The sequence below is a fragment of the Suillus paluster genome (assembly GCF_016628075.1).
Source record: "Suillus paluster strain FC165 chromosome Unknown EDB91scaffold_25, whole genome shotgun sequence".
NCBI classification, from domain to species: domain Eukaryota; kingdom Fungi; phylum Basidiomycota; class Agaricomycetes; order Boletales; family Suillaceae; genus Suillus; species Suillus paluster.
In genome coordinates, this window is record NW_024537585.1 from 117,430 (window position 1) to 138,260 (window position 20,831).

Genomic DNA, 20,831 nt, shown 5'->3' on the forward strand with positions numbered 1-20,831 from the left:
ATCTTGATAGGCAGCAAGTAGTCTTTTGAGTAATCCACAGAGATGTTCAATGAGATTGAGGTCTGGAGACTGTTCTGGCCATGATAGAACATTGATATCATGGTCTTCAAACCATGTTGTAGCCAGTTTTGAGGTGTACTTGGGGTCATTATCTTGTTGAAAGATAATGTCTTCTTCATCAATTCCTGACTTCTGCATGCTTTTGAGTAGACACTCCTCTAGAATGGAGATGAACTGATCTGCATTCATCCATCCTTCCACCTCACAAAGAATCTCCATGCCATACAACCCCATACCATCATACTTCCTCCTCCAAACTTCAGTGTACCCTTGACTTCTCTTTCTCCTAATGGTTCTCCTGCCTTTTTCCACACATATTCCTGGCCATATGACCCCATTCTATTGATTTTTATTTCATCTGACCAAATAACCTTCTTCCAGTCTTCCACAGTCCAATGTTGGTGCTTTAAAGCAAAGGCCAGTCTTCTCTTCCTATGAGCTACAGAGAGAAGAGGTCTTTTCTTCTTGTTTACAGCCTTAAGATTGGCTGCCTTGAGGGTGTTTCTAACAGTTTGGGTGGAAACAGGAGTGGAGATGATGGAATTGATGAACTTGGTAGCTTGGGTAGCATTTGAAGCCTTGCCAGATAGAATTTGGTGAACAATAGCTCTTTTGTTCTGTGGAGTAAGCTTGGGAGGACATCCCATTTGATGATTTTCCTTCTCTGGCATGTGCTGCTTTATGACTGTAGTAATAGTAGACTTGCCGAGACCAGTTTTTGAGGCAATTCGCCTAGTAGATAAACCAGAGGTACAGAGAACAAGGATATTATCCTTGTGAGCAGAGGAGATGGGCTTCATGATGATTATGTTGAATTTCATGATCTTATGTGGGTTTATATATTCAAATAATATTGTAATCAGACCATATTATCATTATGACACCGCTTTAATTAAGAGTATAATGTATGAATGGTCTGATTTTGTGGTTTCAATAAAAAGTCAAAAAAGTGTCTGAATGAGTCATGTATTTAGAATTACCATAGCTTGCCCATATATGGTCGAGTTCCCACGCTATATATCCCAGATTTGAGCCATGATATAGGGCTTCCAGACATGTCCCTATACCCATTGGTCATTGTTTGGTTCTGCCTTGCTATTGTTCAATTACTTGAAAATGCATAAACATTCGGACACTTTTTTGAGCCACTGTAATAACGAACTGGATGGTGATATAGATATGGAGGTGGATTTTGAGGAGCTTATTCCTCCATCTCTTTCAATGGAAGACATGCATGTGCGCCTTTTTTCCAGTGTGAGCGCGTTGCTCCGTCATATGGTCGACCATGGTTTCAACCCATCAGCGGTGGACTCGGACAGTGAAGAGGGAGGCATTCCAGAAGAAGAGGACGGGTTCATTGTGAACGTGAATGCAGAGGGTATGTGTTACCATTTTATAGCAACTTTCTCTCACTATCATGCAGTCTCTTGTCATGGGTATAATCAAACTGTCATATACTGGATCTGAGTACCCCCAGTACCACCTATAAGCATCCCTACTGCTGGTCTGACCCCCTGTTTCCCCATCCGCTCCATTCCTCCTTCTCCGACAATGCACAAAGTGCATCTCAGCAGGATTAGCCCTGCTACCTCCACCCGACCCCATTCCGCTCTTCCGACACTACCCCTATGTCCTCCGACACCATACCCCTCCCATCTGACCCTATTTGGGGTTCCGCTCCTCCGCCCTATCAGTCTGCCTGATCCTACTCCTACTCCCTCCGCTTTTCCGACCTGCTTGGTTCCACTCGTCTTGTCCCACCCAACTATTAGTCCAACTGACTGGTCTACTCCTAGACTAGGAACCACTCAACTGGTCCTATCCCCGTTTAGTATCATAGTTCCACTTTTCGGATCACTGGTAATCCCTATACCCTAGCGATTCTGATCCATCACATACATACTGTTCCCCAAACCTTATTCTTGTATGTCTCAGTCATCCTATTGTAATCCTGTACACTCAGGACATAGCCTTCTGCTATGCTATGCTCATCACTTAGAGTATATAAACATATGTACATTTGTCTGTAGATACTCAGTCTGAATATTACCTTTCTAAGCCCTGCTCTTCTGTTCCTTGACTTGGGTCTAGGGGATTGACTCCCTAGGTCGACCACCCTCCGTTCCTCCGTTCCTCCGTTCCTCCGTTCCTCCGTTCCTCCGTTCCTCCGTTCCTCCGTTCCTCCGTTCCTCCGTTCCTCCGTTCCTCCGTTCCTCCGTTCCTCCGTTCCTCCGTTCCTCCGTTCCTCCGTTCCTCCGTTCCTCCGTTCCTCCGTTCCTCCGTTCCTCCGTTCCTCCGTTCCTCCGTTCCTCCGTTCCTCCCCTCCGTTCCTCCGTTCCTCCGTTCCTCCGTTCCTCCGTTCCTCCGTTCCTCCGTTCCTCCGTTCCTCCGTTCCTCCGTTCCTCCGTTCCTCCACTCACCCAACTTCCCGTATGTCGGAACTAAACCCCGCACTCTCGCATCCGTCCCCACTGTAGGCCTGTATCCCGTATAATTCCCATGCCTTACCACCATCTTCCTGTGCATTCCACTACCATCCCGCTACCCATCCACATCTTCCCCAAGCCGTCCGCTACACAGAACCAAGCAGAACCCAGCAGAACAATTGCGTACCACACGCATCATATCCTTTTAGCCTTCAGAATGTCATCTTCTGTCCTGTCCCCATCCTTCCATCCTCACTGGTGAGTACTACCTACATTCCCTGTGTTACTAACATGTTCCTATCTCATTTCATATGTGTTATGATACTTATACGGATCCTTCCGCTACTCGGAACCGGTTCCTTATCTCACAGCCTCCCCGGTTGTAGCATAGGGCTTTCTGGAACCTCTTCCTATATAGGTAGCAATAGATGGGATCTTAGTTTTTTACCTTCTGATAGACTCGACTCCACTTTCACTTACAGATTACTTCCCAGTACTCCACTCACTGTCTAAAATATCTTCCCGAATCTATTCCTGATCACATTGCAATGTTCCTGCCCCCGCAAGTTCTGCTCGAAACGCCCAACATTGGATCCAACGACTTGGAGCAAGTATCAGACACAAGCCTGGTTCGACTTTGCCCAATCATCCTCCTGCAGGCTCATAGTTTCTTTTCCCTTCGTTTGTTCCCCGTTTGTTCTGTTTGTTCCCCGTTTGTTCTGTTTGTTCCGTGTTAGTTCCGTTAGTCCCGCGTAGTTCCACTCATCGCGCATTAGTTCCGCTCATCGCGCACTGAGTTCCGCTCGTCAGGTACCTTCCACATCTTTGTGTTCCCAGTCCTAGTAAGGATCGGAACCCTTCGGGTCACTAGACAGAGTCTAGTCTTTGATTTCCTCACACTTACTTGAGGACCCGCTACCCAGTAGCAATCCCCTCGGGATGAGTATAAGTCTCGCACCCTTGATAGACATCTGAATCGCCCCAGAGTTTATTTTCCTCACCCATACCGCTCTGCTTTGGACTTCATCCAAGCAGTCCCTTCCACTCCGCTTCTACTGTTGGTTCCGACCACAGTAGTCTCCCGCCTCCCTCCTGTCGGGCGGAACAACCCCCGCCTGACTTTCCCGTACTCACCTAGTAGTCCGTCAGTCCTCCTTCAGAGGACCCCCATTCCAACGTCCTGTCGGAACTCATAGAACTTGTGTTGGACTACATTCCAAAATTAGGGGCACGTACTCGGGTAAGGGGCACAGCGTATGAGCTGAAGCCAAGCCCCTCAGACTCCGCTTTACCCCTGAGCACGGTCTTAACACAAACCCAAGATGCTCATGAAAATGCATGGTGTCCATGGAAAAATCGCCCAGTTCACATTTCTTTTAGTTTTGTATTTCCCCTCTAATGTTAGATCAGTCATGTATGCTTGATATCATGTCAAATTTGCCTTGAGGTGTCTTCTCCCAAGATGAGCTCGAGGTGATATTATGGCAATTAAAACAACATGGTGTTCATGCAGTGCCATCTATTCATCAGATAAAGAGTGTTGGGCATGCCATAGATGGTCTGTGTGGAGTCAAGATCAATCACTGCGTCAGCTGTCTGGGTCACACATACTATATGATTTCACTACAGTTCATCGTGAAGATGGTGGACCATCATTTCTCTGTCCTTGAATGTGCTAGCAACTGATGACATATGTAGGCCTTTGCGAACCCCCTTGTGCGGTCAGTCCTTGAGGTTTACCCTGAAGATAGCGGCCCAAGACTCGAGGAAATCCGTCAAGCACACTGCTGGTTAGAAGAGCATGACACTTGACTGCTTACACCAATGTACCGTGTTGAGGGCCGTATAGTGCGAGATTTCTACACAGATGAACCAACACTCCTTAAGAATGGTATGCTATGCATGCCATTCAGGTTCTTCAAAAATAATGGTCAAGTTTGGTTTTGTGCCTGGCCGCTCATTCCATGGCATTCTCCTGATGTGGGACTTAGCTGGCTCATTGATCAACACGACGAACTATCTTTCCCAACTGACGATTTATCAATGACATTTCTGGAGCTTTAGTATGTACCTCTTGGACATGGTCGACCAACACTTCAGTTGACATTTTGTAAGTATGGTTCATGTTTTTGTAATTACACTACTCAACAAAGGTCAGATTTTTGCGATCCCACTGGCTATATTAAACCATGGGCAGAACCACTGACGAACCCATGGCGACTGAAAGCCAATGGCCATCGTGTTGTTGCATATCCTGTACTACTCTACTGCGATGACACTTCAGGTAACCAATCCAAAAAATGGAATGAACACAACACATTCCTTATGAATGCTGCTGGACTTCCACGAGAGCACATGCAGTGGGAGCACAATCTTAGCTTTATATGTACATCAAATATAGCACCTCCACTGGAAATGCTCGAAGGCATTGTTGAGCAAATCGAGTGAGTGGAGTCTGCCCCATGACAAAAATCAAAACTGACATGGCTGTGACAGATCATGTCAAGAAACAGGTATCTGAGCCTATGACTGCTGCTACCACGACATCATACTTGTAATCATCTCGGTCCTTGCATTGCTTGGTGACAATCCGATGCAAAGTGAATTTGCTTGCCACTCAGGTCTAATGTCGAAGTTTTTTTGCTGTTGTTGCTGGGTAAAAGGGAAAGATGTCACTGACATGCTCGAGGTTGGTGGTGTTAAGAGGGAGACTGTTCAGGGAATGGTCAGTCATATTAAGAGGTTCATGAAGGTTGGTACTTGAGATACTGTAGCTTCATGGCATGGTCTCAAATGATGTAGGTTGGTGCTGCACGAACCACAGCAGAAACTCAGAGCGTCTCACATCGGATGCTTGAAAATGCATCAACTCTTGCACGCCAAAAAGAAAATGTAGATCTCCAGACATCTACTGGTGTGAAGGACACAATACTCCACTTTTTCCTCGACAAATTAGAGAAGGCAAGGAAGTCACTCGGTGGGGATGCAGCACGACAGGCAACTCAAGAGGCTTATACAAGGTTACCAGCCAATACCTTTAGCCCAGTGTGGTGAATTAGAGGTATATCATTGTTCATATGTTTGTAATATTGGACTTCAATGCACCCACTTTTTTCTTGAAAGGTCTGAATCCACATTCTGATATGCCAATTGAAATTTTACATGTGGTCCTCCTGGGTTTCCTCAAGTACTTCTGGCGAGATGCAGTTGAATGCCTCTCTGCTGTCCACAAAGCTACCATTGAAGCTCATTTGTCAAGTCTTGACATTTCTGGCCTTGGGCCCGATGTAGCAAAACCTCATGGTCATACACTTGTTCATTATGCTGGGTCACTTGTCGGCTGTGATTTTCGTTTGATCAGTCAAGTGGCTGTTTTCGTACTGTATGATATGCTTGAAACCAAGATCCTTGATGCATGGGCTGCACTATGTGTCCTTGTCCCACTTCCTTGGATGCCGAAAATTGAGAATCTTGATGATTATATGGTGTGTCAAGTGCTCAATCTCATGATACTGGTTTCAATATGATTTCAGGCTGAACTCAATGTGGCGATCAAAAGATTCATGGACTGTACTGCTTGCTGGACACCACAATGGTTCAACAAGCCGAAATTTCACCTCATCTTGCACATTGTTGACCACATACGGAGATTTGGCCCTGTGATCACATTTGCCATGGAAGTCCACAAGTCATACAACAGTATTGTTTGTGGCTGGTCCATTAATTCAAATCAGATGGCACTTTCACTTGATATTGCACGACGTGCTGCTGGCTTACTCCGATTGTGGCACCTACTCAGTGGTGGATACTTTGAGGTTGAGTCAGACAAATCAGATGGCACAACACAAACCAAATGGATTCAAGCAGGAGTGAATCCTCGAACCTATGGTGAACAGCCATCAATCATCACTTGTAAACTTGGTTTTCCTCTTTCTGAATCATTTTCTTGTATAGGTATGTAAGTAGGATTATTCGAGACTGTGTGCCTTATCCTTTCTACAGGATTTGCAAAAAGAGCAAAAATGCGCCCTCTCATTTGGAACCAGACTTTGTCATTGACATACTGTGTTTCCCCAGGTATCACAGATCACACAATATTAACAGGGTCGGGAAGTCATTGTTTGCAATGGTGATCCTGTTGCACTTGATTCATTCATGGTATTCCATGTCCAAGACCACTTCTTAATTGGGAGGGTGGCTGAAATTTTGACGAGGGGACAGGATTTCGAGGGGAAAGCAGACTGGATTTTACTTCAATGCTATAATACTGGTCCCCTTGTCCAGCCATACTGGATGCCTTCGCTCTCAAAAACTGAGAGATATCACTTGGTCACTCCTGAGGTAAATGATGTTTTACTCTCATATGCAGTCTATTGACCTTCATCACGGCAACTTAGCAAATTAACTGTACTGTCAATGTACAACACAATTGTGCAGCCAATCGCTGCAACCTCTCTTCATCACGACCAGTGTTTCTCAAATGGGAGCATCAAGTGGAGGGCACACAGGCAGTTAGACATAATGATGATCGCACAGAGGATCTGATCCTGAACATGGCAAAGATGCGAGATGCAAAATTCATCTCGAAATTTAGAGAAGCTGCCCCCCCACTTGATACTGACTCACTTATCAACATTGTTTGTGAATCTGAACTAGCAGCAGGTGTACATTAGGGACAATTTTCATCTAGGATTTTTTTTTCATTGATATACTACAGTACAATTTTCGATTTTGAATTTGTGCCACAGTTTGAACTTAATGAAAAAAATCACCACACTTTCACACTCCTTCCATCCAATGAACATCAGCAGACTGATGACACCTGCAAGCACTCATTCTGAACCAACTTTACGAGTTCCAAGTCACAGTCCATACCCAGCACAGCAATATTTTCCCAACCATGATGGACAACACCCATCTGGTGATCATTACTATCCTTCAAGTGATACATCCAATTCTACACATACTCCTACCTTTCAGCAGAACAAGCATTTTAATGGGGCTTCTATCCATTCGGGTCCTGCCATCGCCAGAAATTGTGGCAATATCAACATTAATTTCAACTCCAGTCATTGTCACAAATTCCAAACACAAATCATTTTTCATTCCTCAGCTTTCCTTTGGCTACTTCTAGTTACCGAACTGGTCATGTGACTTCACTTCCTGTCACACCTTCACCTCTTCACATATCACCTGCTGTTTCTCCAATTGGTTCCCCAACTCCACGGGCTAGAACAATCTCGCTTCCAGAAGAAGTACCAGTTGGATCTTGGGCTTCTATTTAGTCACTGTCTGACTCATCACTTATATATCATGATGTCATGCTCAGTCATCCACAGTATTGTATGACTCTTTTATCATTGGCTGATTTCTTTCATACTCAGATATCTCCTCTTCAATGTTATGTATATAAGTAGGTTAGTTAGCATAAGTACTCCTTAGACTTAACCTCTTCATTTCCACACTGGTGGTAGACCTAGACGTTCATGCTCAATCTATCTTGTTCATTATCATCCCTCTTGACCGAGTCCTAGTGGTTGTGTGTTAGTCTTTACCATTCGGTGAATGCTAGTCATAACAGTCGTCCATTGACCACAGCACCAAATTCTCAATCTCAGGCTCCTGCTTACTGCAATCACAGTGGTTATAATTCCCCTCATTCAGCTGCACCAGTCCCATCCTCTGCAGGGCAGAAGCACACACATTCATCATACAATGACAAAGACAGTGATGATGAATTGGATCAATCTTTGACCTCCCAAGTGCCTCAGTCAGGTGCAATTCAGTTGCCTGCTACTGCAGTGCCACCAGCTGGATCTATTCAAGTTGGTCCAGAAGTTATTGCTGCCATCACGCAGATGTACAGCCTCAACAGTGAGAGGTTGCGCAGTTTACAGTCTTATGCTTTAGTGAGTAGCCTTATGCAATTCAATGCACCCATACTGACAGTGTACGTGATGCCAGGCTGCCGGAGACATGCCACTGCCTGCAAAGATGACATCTCTTATGTCCTTCACTGCTCTGAACAAGTGCTTACAACTTGTAGAAGAAACCACTACAAAAGTGGCTACATTCTCTTCTGAGTTGGCGGTTCTCAAGGGTCTTATCAAAACTTCATGGGTGGTTGATGATGCCTTGAAGGTTGGTTTGCTGTGATGTTCTGAACCATGACTGATGTTTAATATCTTTCCGAAGGCCCAATTTACAGATATGGTGAAGTGGGCACTCATCAAGGAAGACCGAACAAACTTTGTCAACATGTACCAAGACATTCTGGTATGAATTTCATCGAGTTTGTTATCACTTGCATTGACATTGTCATACGTCTTCAGCAGGACATCGAGCAACATCCAGATGAGCTGAAGATTGCCAAACAAATCAAAGCCAAGACACATAAAGCAGCTATTGTTCATGCAATTTGCAATGCATGCAACAATGTCTGCAACAATGCAAGGAAATTTGTAAGGCTATCTCTGTTGTATTTATTTGCTATTTAGTTACACGTGGCTTGCCAGATCCTTGTATCAGTGCAAGATGGCCCCTTATGCCTGACTCTTGAGGATTTTGCAGTCAAATGGCTTGCTCATTTCAACCCTGCTGCAGTCGCGATACCACTGCCAGTTACACTGCTGGCACAAGTGGCACAAGTGGCACAAGTGGTACAAATAGTAAGTTTCCAGTGGCTCAGTTTTCGAGTGTGCTACATTTTTCTCCATTTACAGTGCGACTTTGCCATGCACAATCTTGAGCTGCTTGACTTGGACAGGAATGACAATGACGAGAATGACGAAGGTGCAACACCAGCTCCTACATCACACCGCGTCAAAAAGAAGGCCAAGGTCGACATGGCAGAACCCAAGTTTTGGAAGCGGTTCAAGACCCACCTTCATGTGCAAGACAAGGACGGCTATCAGCGGTAAGCTTTCTTCATAGTTTTATGAGCTGATTGTCTTACTGGCATCTTTCTTAGTTATATTGGAGAATTAATCACCAAGGATCACGCACGATTTGGCAAGCCTAACACCACTGTTTCGCAAGGTGTCAACATCCTGGGACCTTCGACTAACCCCCATGCACTAATGACTGCCGACCATGACCTTAACAACATGCTGGTAACAATGTTTGATCATTCAGTGTGCCGCTGATATTTCCCTCTCCTTCTCATCCATAACTATCATTTCACATACAATCATTGGACACTCGCTCACACATTATCATTGGCCTCCCATCATTTCGCAATGCATTGGACTGATCACCATCATTCTCACACGTCATTCTCACTTGACTATTCCTTTTATTTAATGGTCTTCTGTCCCTAGTAGCTCGTATATCTTATCAGAGAATGACAGCTAATGTTTTTTCGTGAAATCTGTTGCCTGTCGTCAGAATGCCATTGCAAAACTTTGTACCTGCCCATGAAAAGTCTATTGCATCCCTCCGTGGTTTTCCATGCTCGACACTAATGGTCAATCATGGGTTCCTTTTTGTAGTCCACCAATAGGCTTACTGTAGGATTTCCATGAGTCGACTCATGCATCACCCAATGTCATCACCATTAGTCAGACCACGGTAACATTTTTGGCAGTGTAGTAGATCCCCTACCAACTCTGCAATTTATTCTCCAGCCGAATAAACCTTCATATGCCGCATCTGTCCTTCACTATTATATGAGCCTGCTACTTGTGTGAAGCTCAAATTTCCAACCGTTCTTCAACTTGTCAAGCTTCAAGTGCTTCTGCACCTCGCAGGCACACACACCCATTAAAACTGGTAGCTTCATGTTCATCATCCCCGAATGACAGTGCCTTAGGTATATCTGTGCTTACATCCACTGCAACACCAGCACTAACATTCTCATTGTCACTGATTGCTCGTACACTCCTCGGCTGATACCGAAACCTCCACCTCCCATTACTGAAGTTTAACGCCAACCACTGTCAGGCTCTCTGGTGTATCTTGCGGTTTTTGTGCATGCGGAAATTGGAAGTTCCAGAACTGGATTGAGGAAAATTGAAATGGCTACCCGTATTCCGCACACATAGACGACTGCAGCTGCAAGAATTCAAAGGACTCCTTTCTCTTTATCTACATTATTTGGGACTGGGGGCTTTGAGACCAGGGGATCATGCAGTGCATGCCACTTGTCAGTGGCTCCTGCTATTTGGACTGGGATTGCGCAGTGCATGCTACTTGTCAGTGGCTCCTGCTATTTGAGACTGGGGGATCACGCAGTGCATGCCACTTGTCAGTGGCTCCTGCTATTTGAGACTGGGGGATCATGTAATGCATGCTAATTGTCAGTGAATCTCAGTAAGTAGTATATTTTTTCACTATGTTGCTACCTACAATTTCGCTTGAACTGTGAGGCTTTGATGAGAAGGGCCCTCTCATCAAAGTCTTGCAGCTCCCCATTTACATTTCTTACTTTAAGTATTGATAAGCTTGTAGTAAACTTAGTGCCACTTGTAGTTGAAAATTTGTTTTGTAATGTCTTATTTGCTGCTGGTTGAAAAAGTCACGTGACTGTGGGTAAATTATGTTCACATTTTTCAGCCACAAAGTGTGGGAATTACCCTACAACACCTAAAACATCCCCCAATATGGTATATCCCACAAATGATAATCTTCCGCACCTCTGCAGCCTCACCACCACACTACAGTGGCTCCACCTTTATATATGAGTAGTATTTTGGTATATATATGTGGATATAATATAATAGACCACTTTTTTGTCTATTTGTGCACCTGCTCCTCCACCAGGGCCCTTTCAAAATAGGGTAGAATATGAAACACTTTCGCACTTTTCCCCCTTTGATAGGAAAGTGTCCCAGGGCATTCAGAACATGTTTATGAGTATATATGAGATTCCAGTCTTTATTTGACCCCCTGAAGCGCCCTACATCAACAGATATAGCATATATACATAAAAACACAAAGCATATTCCAAGTGATCATTTCTAGGTGGATATACTTGGACAAATGATTCCCAGCATCTATTCAACAATAGGAACAATGTATTAGGAGCCTAGGACCATAGGAGAATACCTTGTTGCATAGTGTACCCCCCTCTCCTGGTGGTTTACCCTTTGTGAAAATGTTTCCTGTAGGACTGGACCCCAAGTAGGGTATTTGGTCTATTCCTGAGCATATTTAGAGCATATCTATTATATAGCTAGCCCAGGACACACACAGGATCCTTCTACAGGCACAAAAACATGACAAATCATATTTTTAATGTTTTTGATGTTTTTCAGTGTCTTACCCTTGCACATATGATCCAACCTGCTCATATATTATTAGCCTAGCGCATATACTTGCTTTTAATAACAAAGATCAGCTCAAGATAGGCTGGAGTTTTGAGATAGTATGTGTCCTTGCTATTTCTACTGATAAGGAGCCCATGCATTCAAATTGACCAAATTTAATGATCACATACCTGGAGCACATTTCACATGTATTCACTATCATAGGTTTAAATTTACAGAAAGATCCACCCAGAATTGAAAGCTGGGGAAGTGAGATAGATAAGAAATTGAGTGTGGGAAACTTCAAATATCCCAAACATCGAAAATGGTCAGTTGAGCTTCTTGAGCAGTAGTTGGACTTTAATACTGGATCAATGCACTTTTACACCACACCCCTTTTATCCACCCTTTACCTTCAGGGCCTTATGAGGTATGGGTTCCTTAGGTAGTCTACCATATATCATACATATTTTTAAAGAAATCTTCGAGCTGTATCGTATATAAATGTAACTGTGTGTGAAAAGATGTCAATTGTCACTTTTCACACATATGTCATTTTACTTGTAATTCACTCAATCCTTGATGGATCTTTCTAAATTTTGAGGGCTGTAATCTAGGACATATATAAGACATATACCAGGTGTCCGATTATTAAATCTCAATAATGTGAAGGTGTGGGCACCTTATCAGTGGAAATAGCAGGTACATACACTAACTCGAACCTCCAGCATATTTTAAGCTGATCCTTGGCATAAAACACATTTATTGGTGTACCACTGATAATATATGAGCAGGGGTGATCATGTGTACAAGGGTAAGATACTGAAAAACATGAAAAATGCCAACAATGCAATACTCTAATTATATGTCCCTGTAGAAGGATCATGTATATATTCTAGAGTAGCTAGGTGATAGATATATTCTAAATATGCTAAGGAATGGACCCAATACCCTCCTTAAGGTCCGGTCTTACAGGAAAAACTTTTACAGAGGGTAAACCACCAGGAGAGGGGGGTACACTATGCAACAAGGTATTCTCCTATGGTCCTAGGCTCCTAATACATTGTTCCTATTGTTGAATAGATGCTGGGAATCATTTGTCCAAGTATATCCACCTAGAAATGATCACTTGGAATATGCTTTGTGTTTTTATGTATATATGCTATATCTGTTGATGTAGGGCGCTTCAGGGGGTCAAATAAAGACTGGAATCTCATATATACTCATAAACATGTTCTGAATGCCCTGGGACACTTTCCTATCAAAGGGGGAAAAGTGCGAAAGTGTTTCATATTCTACCCTATTTTGAAAGGGCCCTGGTGGAGGAGCAGGTGCACAAATAGACAAAAAAGCGGTCTATTATATTATATCCACATATATATACCAAAATACTACTCATATATAAAGGTGGAGCCACTGTAGTGTGGTGGTGAGGCTGCAGAGGTGCGGAAGATTATCATTTGTGGGACATACCATATTGGGGGGTGTTTTAGGTGTTGTAGGGTAATTCCCACACTTTGTGGCTGAAAAATGCGAAAATGAAAGTGTGAGAAGAATGCAGAGGCCTGTGAGAAGGTGACCAAAACAGGATATGTTTTATTGACTGGCAAAGAGATAATATTTTTAATATACATCAGCCACATCCTCTCCCTCATTTGTGGATGACTTTTACAGCAGCAGTGATGAATAAACTATGTTCCCCGTCTGTCTTTCTTCACTGCTGTAGCGCCAATGTACAGCCATTGTGCTCATTGCTGAGACGTAGAACATGGTCCTGCGAGAGCGCAGCTTTGAATTTCTCCCAAAGAGGCATGGTGGGATACAACAATACCATGAAAAGAGCAGGAGGACACCATCACAATTGAAAGAGAAAGAGTATGAAAACAGTGTAGCTACGGAGGAAAGGAGAGCTGTTGACAGGGGTTCGATCACTTGAAACTGGATGCGACTGAGATGGTGTAAGAACAGTGTTAGCAATAGGAGCTCAAGTGGAACACACACCCAAGCCAAAGGGCTCATGTGGAGTGCACACATGGCGGCTACGTGGATTGGTTCCGTGGGATCAAACGCCCCGTCCTTACAATATTAGATATTAAGCTGGCGCTCAAGTTATGAACCCTCCACCTAGTGTACTACTGGTGACTGACTACAAAGTTGCACCTCACCCTGGGGGAATAATGCATTACCATTGTGATTACAAGATACAGGTATTGCATTAATAATTGTAATGGCTAATGAATTAATTTTTGATCTTAGTAAGAGGGGGTTAGAGGGGGTTAGATGTTAGAGGTTTGTTAGAGGTTAGAGGGTTAGTGGTTAGTGGTTAGTGGTCAGTGATTAGGTGTTTAGTGGTTAGTTAGGGTTAGCTAGGATTATATTCTGCCTTGTGCCTCGGAGGTTAGATGTTATGTAATGTTATGTAAGAGGTTGCTGATAGTTACAATGGTTAATGCAATACATTTGTCTTGTAACCATCATGCATTTAATGCATTAAAACTACAGGATAGCCTGAAAGTTGACAGGAGTGTGTAGTGACCTGTTACAATTCTGAAATAAATTGGCTCTTAATCTTTCAGAGATCATGTTATGATTTTAGACCCTTCAGTCATTTTCCACATAGAATCATGGACAGCCAGTCACCAGCCAGAGTATATTGAATTAGTGCTGGTCAATGTAGATATATAAATATTAGTATTACTATGAAAATAGTAGCCAGTCTTATGCCTACAGGATGTAAAATTCAGCTGGCCAGTCACTGTTTGCTAATTTGCATACCAGTCAGATCACATCTACAATATGTGGAATCAAGGTTGGCCAGTCATTGGTTTCATAATTGCATACCAGCCGGATAACATCTACAACATGTAGAATACAGCTGGCTAGTCACTGGTTGCTAAGTTGCATACCAGCTGGATGTCTTCTATGATATGTGGAATCAAGGCTGACTGGTCATTGGTTTCAGAATTACAGACTGGCCAGCTTGATTCTACATGTTGTAAAATCAAGCTGGCTGGTCAGTGGTTACTAAAAGTTAGTCTGAAACCAAGGACTGGCTAGCCTTGATTCTACATATTGTAGAAGTCATCCAGCTGGTATGCAACTTAGCAACCAATGATCGGCCAGCTGGATCCTATGTGTTGTATACTATGTCATCCAGCTGGTATGCAATTCTAGAACCAATGACTGGCCAGTCTTGATTCTACATATTGTAGAAGACATCTGGCTGGTACAAAAATTAGCAACCAGTGACTGGTCAGCTTGATTCTACATGATGTAGAATTAAGCCGGCTGGTATGCAATTCTGAAACCAATGACTGGCCAGCCCTGATTCTACATGTTGTAGATGTCATCCAGCCGGTATGCAATTCTGAAACCAGTGACTGGCCAGCCTTGATTCTACATCTTGTAGGCACAAGGCTAGCCACTACTACTGCTTTCAATCATAGTAATCCTAGTAATTATCTATCTATCTACATCAATACTAATTCTACATACTCCGGCCAGCTGGATTCTACATCCTGTAGCCATAAGGCTAGCTACTTTTTTTATAGTAATACTAATATGCACATATCTACACAAATCCACACTGATTCCACATGCTCCGGCCAGCTGGATTCTACATACTCCAGCCGGTGACTGGCTGGCCATGATTCTATGGCCTTTTGGCACATCTGGGGCCAGGGTTCTATGTGGAAAAATGACTGAAGTATGTGGAGGGACGTAACTTGAGGTACTATGAAGTTGGCTCAGGAGGCACAACAAGCTTGGGCACACCTACGAGTGTGTGTGCCATACTTGGCGAGGCTGTGAAAGACTCAGAGGTAGACGTGGAACATGTAAGTGAATTTTCTTCGCCTGTGTTTTATCCAATTGGCTATTCGAGTATCCATGAACCTTGTTCTAGTGATACCACAACGCACATTGACAACAGGTTCATGTCATATTGATGCATCAAATAGTGCAACTGTAGTGCTCCAGTGATGCATCATTGGTGCAATTGTACCACCCTTTGCCTACCTCTGCTTTCTGATGCATCCCCTCCTTCTGATGCATCCCCTCCGTTTATGATGCATCCCCTCCGTCTCTGATGCATCATGCATCCCCTCTGTCTCTGATACATCATGCATCTCCTCCGTGTATCATGCATCATGCATCACACCTGCCCTCGCCTTCTCGCATCCCACCTCCCATGGCACCTTCCCACTTTTGCACGCCCATTGTCTCTTGCCCACTGTTGCCATTTCTTTTCATGCATTTGCTCTATTTTGTGCCCTGCTCTTGCTATTCTAACTTGACATTCACATTAAAACAATGCAATTTTTGATACCAACTCTCGCTAACTGTGACAGAGGTTTATGTACTACTAGTATCCAAGTCCATGTCTTCAAACGAGTCCACAAAAGCCAGGGTATCAGCCCAGCTGGTCTTGAAAGACTCGGCAAGTATTTGACGTAAAACGGCTTGACATTTTGTGTATGCCATCTGTCCCTTGCATTCGTCTATGTCTTGTAGTGCATTTCCCAGGCCCCGCTTGTCCCAGCGCTGCGCATCCCACTCAAAAAATTGCTGGATCCTTCACATCTCCTCCTTCAACAATTCCACCTCTTCTGCCCAGCACATCACCCATGCCCTGGCTTTACACCACTCTATTTGCATATCTGATCAACCGTGAGCTGACTAGGAAGCAAAAATGAAGAGCCGCCTACCTTCGAGAGTATTGTCCTTGTCCATCTCATTGGGAGCCACTCCCTGCATACTCCAGATCCACAACAACTTTTTTCGTTCCCTCTGATTCTCCCCATAGTAAGTCTGTCATCGAGCGGATGTCAGCTCGGTCTAGCGGTCACAGTGACAAGTGCCACCTGGACTGGGTCTGATTCACTCATGGTGCAAGAATCACGAGTGATTTATGTGCATGCTCGTAAGTGCTGGCAGCGGCCTTGATCCTCGCTTCAACGGCTTTCAACGTATTCCATGCCCTTGTGTTTGCTCCTTGTCCACGAAGGTTGCGGTCTTTGTACTTCAGGATGGCGGACTGAGCACATAAGTTTGAGCATAGAGAGCGGAGCGCATCATGAGCTTGCGCATACCACAGCTTCCATTCAATGTCTTGGAGGCGCGCGTCACAAGCCACAGTCCTGCTGATCTGGGACGGCAGCCATAACTTAATTGCTTCTGGTGCAACAGCCACATTGTTCAATATGGAACTCTCGCTCGCACGTAGTGCAGTGAGAAACGGCATGTATAATTCCTGCATCTTCGCCCAGGTGTCAATCCTCCATCGGAGAGTGTTGCTTCATTGAAGCATCTTCCCTTCTTGACCATCTGTTGCGTGAACTCCGAGGCCAGCTCTATCTGCTTTCATTCACCGTCTATCAAAGTAAGAACAAGGTCTGATAAGCAACGGTTGAGACACTCACTGCTGTTCCTCGAGTTCTAAACCTGTACTGATCAACACACTAGGGGTGCAGTCCTTGTCAAGGGCAAGGCAAGTCCCCATTTGAAGGTCAACCTGGTCCTCCCTAGCCAGCTCCAGCCGTACAGAAGCCATGGTAAGAGCTGTGATATACGGAGGATCAAGATGAGCACATAGCATTACCATCACAATCTTGCACTTACTTTCTGCCTTTCATTCGAAAGGATTGAGTTGTGCAGCATCATGCTCCCAAGCCTCTACCTGCTCCCGCCATTGTTTGAGGGTGGCACCATATTCGTCTTGCAAACCATCGTCGAGATCCTTGAACACCTCATGATGGTTCTCTCACTCTGGCAACACGTCTTTCATCTTGCGAAGCATAGTACTACCTGATAAAATGTAAATTAATGTATTATTTTGATGAAAATAAACTCACCAAGTCCAACAATCTTTTTCCAATTTGAGTCTCCGAAGTAGTCATCGAGGGTGTCTTGCTGTGCACCAGGACCCATTTCTTTTGTGCTTGAAGTGATGGGGTTGATGTTCACCCAGCCATGTTCTGGTGCCTCTCCATCAGTCCTTCCTACCCCGCTCTTGAAATTAAATAAAACAATGTTTGGCACTGCTCGATGTGGGCGGGTAGGTGGAACTTCGGCACAAAAAAACGAGACAGTCTTGATGGCCTGTGAGAGCTGCATTGACAATGGAAAGGCACTCATATGGTGCCATAAATTTTTGTGCCATTGGCACACAATATCGTAGGATACGTTGAGAGTGTCGAGTACAGTGTGACGAAGTGTCGAGAAGAATAAGTAGTCCATGTTAATATATCTATGTGCTCACATTAGATTGACAACTGCGGAATGCAAACAACAACTTACTTTTCGCCCTTTTGGAGATCCCCCACTGCATTGGGGCGTTTCATATTGTGGTGAGTGCAGTCGACGGTACCTAAACCAGTAGTGGCAAGTCTGTGGTTACATTTCGTATCAGCCATGTTTACAGCGTTGTGACTTGAACACGTTGATTTCTGCCAAAAAAGCAGTGAATATACAAAATGAATAAATAAAACTAACAAACCTCTTGGACGCAGCCTGCACTGTTATGCAAGAAGTATTTATAAGCTTCTTCCTCCACAAAATAACCCCAGCCACGACTCAGGCTTGGGTCAACGTTGTCATTTGAGAGAGCCTTGCGTTTTAACCGGAAATTAGCATCAATAGTGAGGAACAATGCATACAACCACCTAACAGGACCTATATTAGTAATTCTACTCTGGACTGAAGCTCGTTCTAAACTCACTGCCGAGGAGACTCTTTCCAATCTGCGGGAAGGTTCTTCCCTGGGTGTGGGCATGCTGGGCACAATATAGTGCATTCACTCTCAGCCATCCCATCTACACCGCTAGGGTCGTGACCTCGCCCTGAGCACTTAAGCATCTTCAAGTGGTGCCACTCGCGTACCATCCTCATAAACGATTCATAACGATCCTGTAGGGAAGCTGGAGTCACTTCAAAGGTACTTGAAAATCAGAATTTACCTTGATGGGAAGCAGGCCGGTGTTATTGGACATCTGCCTGAGTGAGTGATAGAATTCATAGGCGGACACTTTAAACTTGAACAATAGTAGATGATACTGCTCGAGAACACGGAATGTCGCAGCAGTTTTTGGATCTGATGTTGTCGAAGGAAACCAAGATATTCGAAGCAGCTGTTGAAAGTGGCTTTCGGCTGTTGTGCAATCACAAAAGTCGAGGGACACTTCATGTATACCATGCGAGTTGACAATGATGAAATCATCATTGAATGCGCGACAAGGAGTAAGACATCTCTGGCCAGTAGGGTGGCCAAGCTGGATGCGAAGGCCCATGGTTTTCAGTGAGATCTGCTCGAAGTAGTTACCATTCCATTTCTGCATTGATATTAGATATTAGTTTTATGACCTAATCTCCACTCAAACATGAAAATGTACCTCTAATCAGTGAAGTGGATGGCGTACATGCACATAATACAGTAACATATACCCGTCTCAGACGGGCAGCCGGGCGTGACAATGTACCAATAGAGACGGGCCATCCGGTGTGGGCCAGTGGCAATAATTGTACTGTGATAGACGAGTGGGCCGATGGTGTGGTGTATCCAAGGTAAATGGATGGGCCGGGGGTATATAGTAGAGATGGTAGTACAGGAATGTACTATATAGGAAATTAACAATAGTAGTGAATCCAGTGTGATAGACGAGTGGGCCGGAGGAATGGAGTGCAATGTAAACGAGTGGGCTGGTAGAGGAGGTACAATCAAAACGGGTGGGCCACATGATAGGGCCAGTAAATGAGGTGCGTTTGAGACGGGTGGGCCGGTAAAGAATGTGCAATGTGGGCCGGTAAAGGATGTGCACTCCAGACGGGTGGGCCGGTAAAGGAGGTGCAATGGAAATTGGTAGGCCGGAAGAGGAGGTGCACTCAGATGGATGGGCCGGTAAAGGAAGTGCACTCGAGACGGGTGGGCCGGAAGAGGAAATCAAGACAAGTGGGCCGGAAGAAGAGGTGCACTCAAGACGGATGAGCTGGTAGACAAGGTGCAATCAAGACAAGTGGGCCGGAAGAGGAGGTGCACTCAAGATGGGTGAGCCGGTAAAAGAGGTGCACTTGAGACGGGTGGGCCGGTAAAAGAGGTGCACCGGAGACGGATGGGCTGGAGTAGGATGTGCACTCGAGACGGGTGGGCCGGGAAAGGAGGTGCAATGGAGATGGGTGGGCTGGTAAAGGAGGTGCACTTGAGACGGGTGGGCCAGAAGAGGAGGTGCACTCAGACGGATGGGCCAGGAAAGGAGGTGCAATGGAGATGGGTGGGCCGGTACAGGAGGTGCACTCGAGACGGGTGGGCCAGAAGAGGAGGTGCACTCGGATGGGTGGGCCAGGAAAGGAGGTGCACCGGAGACGGATGGGCCGGAGTAGGATGTGCACTCAAGATGGGTGGGCCGGTAAAGGAGGTGCACTTGAGACGGGTGGGCCAGAAGAGGAGGTGCATTCGGACGGATGGGCCAGGAAAGGAGGTGCAATGGAGATGGGTGGGCCGGAAGAGGAGGTGCACTCAGATGGATGGGCCGGTAAAGGAAGTGCACTCGAGACGGGTGGGCCAGAAGAGGAGGTGCACTCAAGACGGATGGGCCGGTAGACAAGGTGCAATCAAGACGAGTGGGCCACATGATATGCAGTAGATGCAAGATCTACCATTCAGTAGAGATATGGGACACCAACCGGTACATCCCTCACAATCAAGTAGATGCGGGTCACCACCCTGTAGATCAAGGAAATACTGGCTGGTACATCCAGAATGTACGGGTACTGCATGATCACCGGTACATGCAGGATATCCCATCCAGTACAGCAACACTTCTCTTACCGACTGAAATGCAGGTTATGCAAGTCAACTGTGCAATTATCTCATAATTTATCTTGCACAGTGAAAGTGCACAATGTTGACAGCATAATAGACTACTGGTACAGATAAAAACATGAACAATATATCCTAGTATTACTTCGCCTCATCACCGGAAGGCTTCTTAGAATGTCGAGCGCTCACCGACCGACCATGTTGGTGGGATAATGGTCCATATCATTGGCATGGCAAAGGAGCCAAGGTGGACTGACCATTGTCTGGCACATTTGATGGCCCCCTGGT

The 20,831-nt window shown here is 44.9% G+C and overlaps 2 protein-coding genes across 2 annotated transcripts; one reads left to right on the forward strand and one right to left on the reverse strand.

Annotated features, from left to right (window-relative positions):
* Nucleotides 1-4,310: 4,310 nt before the first annotated feature.
* On the forward strand, nt 4,311-9,687 carry EDB91DRAFT_1282289 (uncharacterized protein; the record flags this gene model as incomplete). The annotated part of the gene is made up of 18 exons (XM_041324753.1): nt 4,311-4,377; nt 4,551-4,596; nt 4,640-4,930; nt 4,983-4,999; nt 5,150-5,211; nt 5,289-5,531; nt 5,675-5,971; nt 6,020-6,444; nt 6,489-6,537; nt 6,591-6,827; nt 6,884-7,148; nt 8,151-8,395; nt 8,451-8,627; nt 8,682-8,762; nt 8,822-8,947; nt 8,984-9,154; nt 9,209-9,402; nt 9,457-9,687. The coding sequence occupies 18 exons, from the start codon at nt 4,311-4,313 to the stop codon at nt 9,629-9,631; spliced, it is 3,168 nt and encodes a 1,055-aa protein (XP_041177245.1). The 3' UTR covers nt 9,632-9,687.
* A 6,397-nt stretch (nt 9,688-16,084) lies between these two features.
* Nucleotides 16,085-19,065, reverse strand: EDB91DRAFT_1237277 (uncharacterized protein; the record flags this gene model as incomplete). Its single annotated transcript, XM_041321565.1, has 10 exons — nt 16,085-16,304; nt 16,326-16,389; nt 16,438-16,540; nt 16,632-17,025; nt 17,152-17,290; nt 17,584-17,978; nt 18,029-18,177; nt 18,228-18,393; nt 18,450-18,637; nt 18,688-19,065. The coding sequence occupies 10 exons, from the start codon at nt 19,063-19,065 to the stop codon at nt 16,085-16,087; spliced, it is 2,196 nt and encodes a 731-aa protein (XP_041177246.1).
* Between the last annotated feature and the right edge of the window lie 1,766 nt (nt 19,066-20,831).